This window comes from Electrona antarctica (assembly GCF_951216825.1).
Source record: "Electrona antarctica genome assembly, chromosome: 13".
NCBI lineage: Eukaryota > Metazoa > Chordata > Actinopteri > Myctophiformes > Myctophidae > Electrona > Electrona antarctica.
Window position 1 is genome coordinate 3,923,989 of NC_136794.1, and position 11,364 is coordinate 3,935,352.

At 43.6% G+C, this 11,364-nt stretch overlaps 1 protein-coding gene across 1 annotated transcript in view; it reads right to left on the minus strand.

Annotated features, from left to right (window-relative positions):
• Positions 1-11,245, minus strand: part of fam124a (family with sequence similarity 124 member A) — a gene marked incomplete at its 3' end in the record, with an annotated part of 44,651 nt that extends 33,406 nt beyond the window's left edge. The window contains exons 1-2 of the mRNA XM_079518678.1: positions 11,131-11,245; positions 4,846-4,877 (exon numbers count right to left, since the gene is read on the minus strand). Coding sequence (XP_079374804.1) covers positions 4,846-4,877; positions 11,131-11,213 — 115 coding nt within the window. The 5' untranslated portion in view covers positions 11,214-11,245. The remainder of the gene's footprint in view (positions 1-4,845; positions 4,878-11,130) is intronic.
• Positions 11,246-11,364: the final 119 nt, after the last annotated feature.

The window sequence follows — 11,364 nt, forward strand, 5'->3', positions numbered from 1 at the left end:
CTGGTGGGTTTATCCCATTTTGGGCGGGAACCCCTTTTGGTGTTTTAAAGCATTTATGTTATACTTTAGCTATTGAAAAATAGCAGATCTACAAGCTCGTAGGTCTGCTATTTTTTTTTAATCGTGAAAACATAGTGCAAATCTTTTGCTTCTGGGGAGGTCCCTGGAACAACATATTTTCAGAAGGGGGTCGGCGGCCAATTACATATATTTTTTGTGGTCCTTGACATGAAAATGTTTGAGAACGACTGACATAAAAACATGGGTTTTTCAAGAAAACCGTCAGGATTTAGAAGGCATTTGTAGAATCGTCCTCAGGTCTAAACGGGTTATAGTGTTTCCTGACAGAGCCGCCGCGAAGGTTCCTCTGACTGCGTTTCATTTGTGATTGGCAGGTGAATAAACGGCTGCTGGCAACCGGCATTAAGACATTAAGACCATTTTCTTTTAGAAGTACGACCCAGATGATGAGTTCACACAGCATGACTGTGTATGAAATGGATGAGCAATGTGTGCGTGTAGTTCTTTATGACAACGCTTGTTTTTTTTTGTCCCACGTTCAAGTCTATGTCCTCATCTCGTCTTTTGACTGTGTGCGTGCGTGCGTGCGTGCGTGCGTGCGTGCGTGCGTGCGTGCGTGCGTGCGTGCGTGCGTGCGTGCGTGCGTGCGTGCGTGCGTGCGTGCGTGAGTGCGTGCGTGCGTGCGTGCGTGCGTGCGTGCGTGCGTGCGTGTCTGATAATACCATCATTTTTAATTAACAAATGTCCTCACAAGGATAACAGGGTTGAGGAAATTATGGAAAGCAAGGACATTTTGCTGGACTCACTTTTCAAGAAGCTGCTTTGGTGTTAGAGTTAGAATTTGAATGAGTGTAAAAATATTAGCAGTACAGTTTAGGGAATGATCAGTACATGTGTATCAGTGTAATGCCCGGTATTCGAACTCGGGTTTCCCGCGTGTCCAACATCTTAACCACTAGACCAAAGGACCTACGGTATGTGGACTGGGGGAGATATTAGACTTTTGAGGCCATCAGGCTGAGGCTCTGAGCCACTCTGCTACATTGGTACAAGCATGTGTGTGTGTGTGTGTGTGTGTGTGTGTGTGTGTGTGTGTGTGTGTGTGTGTGTGTGTGTGTGTGTGTGTGTGTGTGTGTGTGTGTGTGTGTGTGTGTGTGTGTGTGTGTGTGATCCTGACTTAGGCCTCACTCAGACCTTTACTGCATTGCTGTATGCTTGTTGGATGAATGTTGTGTAGTGTCATGGTCGCCCCAATGCATTTCCAATGGAAGTCACATGGTTTGTAGTCCACATTTTGGACTACAAGCTGTTGTATGGCTTTCGGCTGTGTTTCGACTGCGCCCCTCCCCCTCATACAACACAAATGTTGTGTCAAACCATGTGACTCCCATTGGAAATGCATTGGGGCGGCCATGACACTACACAACATTCATCCAACAAGCATACAGCAATGCAGTAAAGGTCTGAGTGAGGCCATATACGTAGGCAGTGGTGGAAAAAGTACTCAATTGTTTTACTTAAGTAAAAGTACCAATACTGCAATTTAGAACTACTTCGTTACAAGTAAAAGTATACGGAATTGAAAATGTACTTGAGTAAAAGTACAGTATCTGCATCAAAATGTACTTAAAGTACTAGTAGTATTGCAGAATGTCCCATTTCACAAGTTCAAAATGTGTACAAAATCTATTGAAAATAGCAGATCTACAAGCTCACAATGCGTCGCAACGCGACGCATTGTGAGCTTGTAGATCTGCTATTTTCAAATGTCCGAAATGTATAGGGTTGAAGTGGTTAATGTATATGTTTTCTAATCAAAATTAAAATCGCCAAAGTAACTAGTAACTAAAGTTTTCAAATAATTGTAGTGGGAGTAAAAGTACAAATTTTGGCTCTGAGATGTAGTGGAGTAGAAGTAAAAGTACTGGAAATTGGAAATATATACTCAAGTAAAGTACAAATACCTCAAAATTGTACATAAGTACAGTACTTAAGTAAAAGTACTTAGTTACTTTCCACCACTGCATATAGGCCATATATTGGGGGACAAAGGGACCTATAGGGCGAGGGGCTGCTATGGAATACATAACACATGCGTGCACTGCACATGCACGTCTGTTAGTAAAGCACATGCATGTGTGTATAATATAATCCCACCCTGTCCTTGTGCATTGAGAGGACAATCCCACCCTGTCCTTGTGCATTGAGAGGACAAAGATTGGGGGACAATGACGGTCAGAGGCTCATCTGATACAGAAGAGAGACACAGGAAACATGACAGGAAAGACCACGTACGCCACACGCACAGCGGGTCATGCCGTGTGTGTGTGTGTGTGTGTGTGTGTGTGTGTGTGTGTGTGTGTGTGTGTGTGTGTGTGTGTGTGTGAAACACAGCTTCCTGCAGGCCAGATTAATGGGCTAATATTGGACATAATCCTCCCATTGTGAAAGTGTCCGGACCTGGCAGCTACGCTGGGGTGAAGAAGTCAGACCCCTATGTAAACAAACATGCACGCGCACACGCGCGCGCGCACACACACACACACACACACACACACACACACACACACACACACACACACACACACACACACACACACACACACACACACACACACACACACACACACACACACACACACACACACACATGTCCCCTGTGTGCATACACGTAAAGGTGCACATGGGGGGGGGGGGGGGGGGGGATTGTTTATAAATTACGACTACGGTTAACTGCATACCATCCATGAGTCTTCAGGTTTACTATAGTTCAAAAATAGTTACTACTACAGTTAAAAATCACACCCGTGTGAAGTGAGGGGCGCTCTTATTGTCGTATTACATCATCAAGTAGACACTATGCCTATTTGCTCACTCAATTTTGGTGTAAGACCAAAATAGCCGATTTGCTCAGACACTATGACCTAAAATTCTCCATTCATTGTCAACGGGAATTTAATGTGTGTGTAAGATGAAAATCCACACGAATAGCTGAATATAGGAGGGGCTGGTGCCCCTCAAAAACAAAAGTACTACTTTCATTCTGACATTTACACTCTCCACTTTGACTGGGACCAGAAAGCAAGGAGTTTCCCACACCAAGAACCCTGGTCTAACTCAAGTGGATATAGTGTGGAGTCCACACAGCATCACGACTATAATGACGACAGACAGCAGCGAAGAATAATATCGCTGGGGTCACTTTCAGAGCAATACCATGCTGAACAATGGAAACACTGACGACGACGGCTCTAAATCCAATAAAAAAACAACCAATCAAAATCTTTCAGAATTTACAGCCCGTCACACTTCACTCAACACATTGACATGTTTGCAAAACATAATCGTTAATCAGTGTGTGGAGGATGCTCAGATAATTATCGTTGCAGTTATCAGTGTCATCATCATACCATAATTCACTCAATGTCTGTCTGTCTGTCTGAATGAAAGAATGTCTGAATGAAAGTGGAGAGTGTTTTTTTTTTTTTACAGATGAAAATTAGCTTATGGCTAACTCTGGCACATTTACATGGAAGTGAAAACTGAAATGTTGATTAATGAGCATTGTCCCTGTCAAATAAATAAATAAATAAAAATAATAAATACAAATAAATAAAATGTCTGAAACACTGTCGTAGCCACAGGCCTCGTACACACATATCAGACACACATGCTCTGTGCTGTCCGTGTTTCATGGCCGCCTCAATGCCTTTCCAATGGAAGTCACGTGGTTTGACCAAACAGTTGTGTGTGTGATGGGGGGAGGGGGGGGGGGGGGGGGGGGGCAATCAAACACAAGTGTTTGGTCAAACCACGTGACTTCCATTGGAAAAAGCATTGGGGCGGCCATGAAACACAGGCATGAGCACAGCACAGTTGTTCTTTATGTGTGTGTATACGAAGCCTCACACTGCCTGCACCAATCGCTCCAAATGACACAAATCTTGCACCAACGGAATGTCCAATCCACACGGAATTTTGCGGAATGTTTATACGTTTTAGGGCATTCACTTCTAGTCATTTTTACTAGTTGACTAGTTGCCTAGTTTACTAGTCGACTAGTCGACTAGTTGTTTAACTACCTATTATGTAAAAAATAAAATAAATTAAAAAAATAAACTTATTTTTTCTTCTTTTTTTTGGAAATAAATATTTGTACATTGAAAAACTGTGTACATGGTGACTATAAGTATAATCTACCTGATCTTGAGGCCTACAAAATCGGGGGGGGGGGGGGAAATAAAGAAAACTCAACTAGTCAACTAGTACCAACAAGGTCGACTAGTGGATTTACTAGTCGACTAGTAAACTAGTAAACTAGTCGACTAGTTGCTTAATGCCCTATACGTTTATTGCAAAAGCATGCTTTTTGGGGGGATAAATCCGCTATGTTTTGCGATGGCGTAGCCTACGTGCGCTATAGCGAGACAGGACAATTCCCTCCCAATCAGTAATGTGATCTATTACATCGCATCACCCACACTGTACATCATTTGGTGTTCATATATTCAGAACGGGTAAGGTCTAGTATAGTTACGATTCTTGTTCCTTTAACCTGAGCTGAGATTTTGGCCCATAATGAACACCTTAAAGCTCTCATTTCTACATCCGACAGCAAGCTAACAGCCTCTGTCTTTCCCTCTGTGCTCGTAATGTCAACGTACAATACACACACAGTCAGGGTGTATCGGGGAGATAAAGCCTCTGCAGGCCTATAGCTCGATAGTGTGTGTGCGCATACGCATGTGTGTGTGTGTGCGTGCGTGCGTGCTGGCTCTCTGTCGCTGGAACAGAGATGTTTTACGTCAGCATTGGTTTACTTACTGCTGGCCGAGGACATGGGACTGTAATCAGACCTGCAGTATAAAGAAAGACAGAGATGGAGAGTGGAGGGAGTGAAGGAGGACAAGAAACAGAGAGAGAGGAGACAGGAGTTTATATACTAGTGTAAACTGTACAAATCAGAATGATTTAAAAGCTGATGCAGAAACTATAGTCCAGGGGAAGTGCCCCCTTCCCCTACATCTGGTTAAACAGTAGGAGAGCTGCTTCAACTACAAAGTTATACGTACTAAAGACAGACACACAAACACTTTTCAACTTAATAATGATGCATTGTTTCTTTAAGTTTATCCGCAAAATGAACAGTGAAATGGGAATCAAGGGGTGTGTGCATGGTACATATTTCATGGGGCTGCTGCTTAATGTGCACTGTGGATTAGGTGAAAATTTGTCTCGCGGAGCCAGACGATTTCCGACAATTTGTGTAATTACAGTAATATGACAATACACAGATGGCCACATGTATGCGCACACACACATTACACCCACACACACACACACACGCACAGACACACGCACGCACGCACGCACGCACGCACGCACGCACGCACGCACGCACGCACGCACGCACGCACGCACGCACGCACACACACACACACACGCACACACACACACGCTCACACAGCACCGAGCGGTTCTACACACAGCTAGACTTCACCGTGCAAACGTCATTCCAGAATTCCTGCGACACTGACTCACCATTAGCATCTGTCACTGCTCATTCTACATAACCTGAGGTATAGTTTGTGCTAGTATGTTGGGAGTCAGATGACAACCACAGAAGACACTGTCCCTCCACACACAGACCCCCACTGTGTGACTATACAGCTATAACCCAATAAGTCTGGTCTGGTCTGGTCGGACCTGTCGGGGGATTGCAGGAACCAGAGCGACGTGTCTGTTTCCTGCTGCAGGACATTATGATCAATCTAGCTAATAGGCATTTAGTAGTCTAGTCAATTAAAAGGAATGGGAGGATGGAGAGATAGTGGTAAAAAGAAAAGAAAGCAAAAGCTAAATAAATCACAGGTGGGGAACAAATAAGTGCTGAAAGAAGAAGGGTACGGAAAATTTCAGACGGAAAGACACAGACAGAAGGCTTGACACCTTCCCCCCCCACCCCCTGCCACAGAGACTGTGAATCCCTGTTTACAGAGAGGAATCAGAATGACAGAATGTGGAAAAGTTAAAGACGGAATAGAGAGAGAGAGTTGCTCTTTGGGAAGCCATAAAAGCTGAAGGTTTACGAGTCTTTGGAGAGATGAAGGAGGAGGTGGTCAGTCGTGGTAGATAGTTGTTGCATGGGGGTCTTGTTTTGAGCGCTCCCTCGGGTGTGTGTGTGTGTGTGTGTGTGTGTGTGTGTGTGTGTGTGTGTGTGTGTGTGTGTGTGTGTGTGTGTGTGTTTGGCATGGCCGGGGCCTACAGCGTGAGCGCCAGTTCAGCGTCTCGCCTGGCGTTCGTCTCTCAGTCTGGCCTCCAAAGCGTGCAGCCACACCGCCCAGGCTTCATCTCCGTCCAAAGACAATAAACAAAGTGAGGCGGGGATAGCGGGCTACGGCCCCGGTCGGTCGTGCGTGCCGAGTTCAGCGGGAGAGTGACACTGAAAAAGACTTGACGTGCGTGTGGGGAACTGATCGGGACAGGTTTATCTAACTGATTGCTGTACACACACTGTTAAGTCTATCGATGGCTGTCACAGGGAGGGAGGGATGGATGGATGGATGGATGGATGGATGGATGGATGGATGGATGGATGGATGAGTGGATGGGTGAGTGGATGGATGGGTGTTTATTGAGGGGCGCTAGACCCTCCTATATACAGGTTTAAACCATTTTGACCTGAGATTAGATTCTAAAAATGTCTTCTACATCCTGACAGTTTTCTGAAAAAGCTATGTTTCTATGTCAGTCGTTCTTCGATTTTTCAAAAATAGCAGACCTACAAGCTCGTAGCGCGCCACTCGGTGGCGCGCTATGAGCTTGTCTTGCTATTTTTCAATAGCTAAAGCATAACATAATGCTAACACCAAAAGGGGTTCCCGCCCAAAATGGGTTAATGTTTGTTTTTCCTTAAACAAACATTAAAAACGCCATTGACATGGACAGAGTTTAATATTTGTTTTGTCTGATTATTACGTCATAGAACCGCTGCTCCTTCGCCTGGAAAGGAGCCAGCTTAGGTGGTTCGGCCATCTGGTTATAGGATGCCTCTCGGGCGTCTCCCTAGGGACGTCCTCGAGGCACGTCCCACTGGGAGGAGACCCCCCGGGGCAGACCAAGGCACAGTTGGAGGAAACACATCGACTCACTGGCCTTGGAACGTCTCGGGATCCCCCAGGGGGAAGTCACTAATGTTGCTCTGGAGAGGGAAGTCTGGAGCTCTCTGGTGGAGCTGTTGCCCCCGCGACCCGACTACGGATAAGCGGTTGAAGATGGATGGATGAATTATGTCATAAAATATGTATATATAGCGCCTCTCACTTCACACGGGTGTGATTTATTGTTTATTACGGATCCCCATTAGTCCTCTCACTACAGTGAAGACTAACTACTCTTCCTGGGGTCCAAACACTCATACAATCAAATTAAAACATAAATACAATGTTAATTTTTGCCATTACATAGTTAAAGGTATATTCAGTGATTTCGCTTCATTCAAATATCACTTATTTTTGAGTGGTGTAAACCACTCCTACAACTGGCTTTGTTAGTTTACGTGTCTGTCTGTCTGTTCGTACCAAAAAATGAGCATGGTTGCTATGGTCACCCAGTTCACACGGGTGTGATTTCATTACGTCAGACATTACGTCAGACCACAGCTGATCAGTCTATATAAGACCTTACACCACTCAGTTCACACGGGTGTGGTTTTTTATTTTTATTTGGATAATCCTCCCTACTATAGTGTGCTGACCATATAAGGAGTTCCTCCCTGTCCCCAGTGAGCCCCTGGGGTAAAAAAAAACTCTAGTTTCAGTTTTGGTGGCGGGTGGCAAAGCCTTCATCCAATCAGGATGAGAGGGGCCTTCCTCCAATCATGTGTGGGGGCGGGCCTTGGTGCACATGCTGTTGCACTTCCCCCCACTGTAGAGCGTGTGCATGTGCACATTTTGTTACCGGGGCGGACTGGGTGGTTTTCCAAATCACCCAAATCACTGAATGCTCATTTAAAATAAAACAAAACAAATAATTGAAGATTTCAGTCTTCATAGATGGAAGGAAAAAAGGGGTGCACGATTATGAAATGATGACCGATATCCGATCTCCGATTATTTGCAGGGTCATATCTGCCGATACCGATTCTGACCGATTCCGATATTATACAGAGGACCACAATGGAAACAAGCCTAGGCCCTAGGGGCTTATTGGCCCAAAGCCTGTTAATAAAGTATTCAATCAATCAATAAATATACTCCTTTTCCAAGAGTCCGTTTTCACTACTGAATGACTACTGGATGAGATGAGTATACACAAATTAAATGTAGAATTTAGCCATTGACGTGGTCACATTATTACTGTGTCATCAATATCAGTAAAACATTTTTTTTGATAATCTCAAAAATAATTTTGAGACCGATCCGATACCGATAATATGGTGTTTTTATGGCCGATTCCGATATGCTACCAATTATATCGTGCATCTAAAAAAAACACACCCGTGTGAACTGAGTGGTGCAAGGTCTTATATAGCCTGATCAGCTGTGGTCTGACGTAATGTCAGTGACCATAGTAACCATGCTCATTCTTTTGAGGGACAGGTACACAAACACACACACACGGGTACTAACAAAGCCAGTTGTTGGAGTGGTTTGCACCACTAAAAAAAAAAAAGAAGAAAGGTAGGAGGGGAGGAGGAAACAAGACACTGAGCAGGGATATATACCAAAATTAGCTAAGCAAAGACTTGCCACATGAACTGAAAGACAATTATGGAAAATCAGAGTATCCATGGAGACGATGACGAAGGAAGACGATCAGAGTGAACGAAGGGGCTGGGATTGAGCAACACAGTTAGTTGGTGTGGGAACAGAGGAGTGAATTTTAGAGGAGGACGAGGGAGGGTGGAGGGGTGGTTGGAGGCGTGAGCCAATGTGCTGGGATTCCGTGGAGGATATGACCCCCGGTGCACTGCTGAGTGCGTCTCAAGTTATCAGCTTGAGATCCCTTGCTTTTCCTTTTCCTCATCAGCACTTCTCCACGAATGACTGAGCAGAACTGAAAGTTTTTTTATGCCCATAACACACAAACACACACACGTACACGCACACACACACACACACGATCGCGCGTGCACAAACGCATGCACGCTCTGTTGTTTGGTTCTAGGTGAGGGCTAATGGAATAGTTATAGTCTCAGGTGACTCCTAAAACCACCCTTGATATAACATCATGTTACCGTGCCCTTATCCCAAGCCTGTGTAGGAATGAATACAAGCTGTACAGTGACAGAGAAGCATTTTTTGAGTGGTGCAACCCCTCCTATATAGACAGCTATGTGTGTCCCTGGCTATATGGGTCCCTGGCTGGGTCTGTCCGACAGTCCGAGTGTCCGAGCACGAAAACAGGCCACCCTTTTACATGTTCCAATGCAGCAGCCAGCATGCAGGTATCCGTTAACATTTACTCCTTAACATTTCCTTGTCTGGCCAGAAGATGAAGTACACAATCTTAAGATACAGTTAAATGAGAACATTTAAAGAGGACATAACTTCACACCGGTCACTCGCATAACAACGCAACACTGCACAACACAATCAGGCAAAGTGTGCTCTTGTTGTACTACTGTTTCCACACTGCTTGTACTACTGTTTACCATGATGGTAAATGGTGCATTTATATAGCGCCTTTATCCAAGGCGCTTTACAGAGATTGTGCATTACATTCACACACACATTCATACACCAATGGCGGCGGAAACCATGCAAGGCACCAACCTGCACATCAGGAGCAATCAGGGGTTCAAGGACACTTCGACACTAACTCAGGGGGAGCCCGGGTTCGAACTGGCAACCTTGTGTATACCCATCCAGTCACTCTACCGCTGAGCCACTGCTGACCGGGCCCTAACCATGGGTGATCATCATCTAGGCTTGTGTTGTGTGGCCCTCCAGCATCTATAGGCTGTGGGATGCCTTACCTGAGGATATATGGCTATAGCAAAGTCTGAAAAGCTTCTAAATCAAGGCCTTCTCACCGTTGTATTACCTCTTTTATGCATGATTATTTCCTTGTGTACATTTTCCTGCATGTCAATTGATGCCATTTGCTTTTAATTATGTGTATTTTATACTAATACTATTTACTTATATATATTTTGATTATTACTTTATTATTATTATTATTATTATTATTATTATTATTATTATTATTATTATTATTATTATTATTATTATTATTATCATCACTACTACTATTCTCTTATGACTATATTTAATCTTGCTATTGTAAAGCACTTTAACCCTGTTTGGGAAAGCACTTATAGATAAAGTTTAAATACATTTTAATTTCAGTTGCTATACATACATTCCCTCCCCAACATGTGTGTTGATGGGTGATTAAGATTGGCTGAATGTCTTTAATGTTTTAGCATTCTCTTTCTCCATATGCCTTGATCATTAGTGCAATTAATGGCATCTGGATAAAGTCCAAGAATTCCAAGCTTGGAAAAACAAGCTTTTCCAAGTTATAGCCTGTCAAATGTAATGGCTCCATGTAATAACCAACGAATTACCGCATTATATTCTGCAGTTCATGTCGTGTAGCAAACTCATACCAAACACGTTTTCTCAGTTAAAGGAATATGGATCATCCGGTAACTATTAAGAAAAACGTGTTTGCCATCCAGTCTGGCAATTATCTGGATGGCAGTCTCACAGTCAGTCCCAATGAAAACAAAAATCTTTGGAAATAATAAGATTACAGTGCGGTATATCATATTCATAGCCTACATATATGAAACTATGAAAGTATATATTTTTCTTAAAACACTAGCATGACTGAGAGGTAATTTGGACCCTTTTTTTTAACAAGATTTTGAAGTTGATTATCTTTGCCCAAGCTTTCAGAAGGTTCCTCTTCCATGACCATCATCATCCATCATCATTCCATCATAATTTCATCATCTCAGAAATGTTTGACATCTGAAACATTTTCTAATTTAAGCACATGCTACTTATGTCACATTTTACTTCAGTCATGCTAGTGAGCTGTTATAGCCTACTATAGTCACACACTGTCTGTGACACATACAATTTCGACTGAACTCACCCTCCCGTCTCCGCTCCCGAGTCCACGCAATCATCTTCTGTTGCGATCTTCTCCATCTCAGACAAGGACATCATCATCATCATCTTCTTCAACAACAACAACACTTATCTAAATCTACATCACTTTAAATACTAGCGCAAGAAACGTACGCACTCAACAGAGCTGTGAGAGATTATCAGATGAATGCGAATGATGCGCGTTTACATGTAGAGAGAGAGACACAATGATGACACA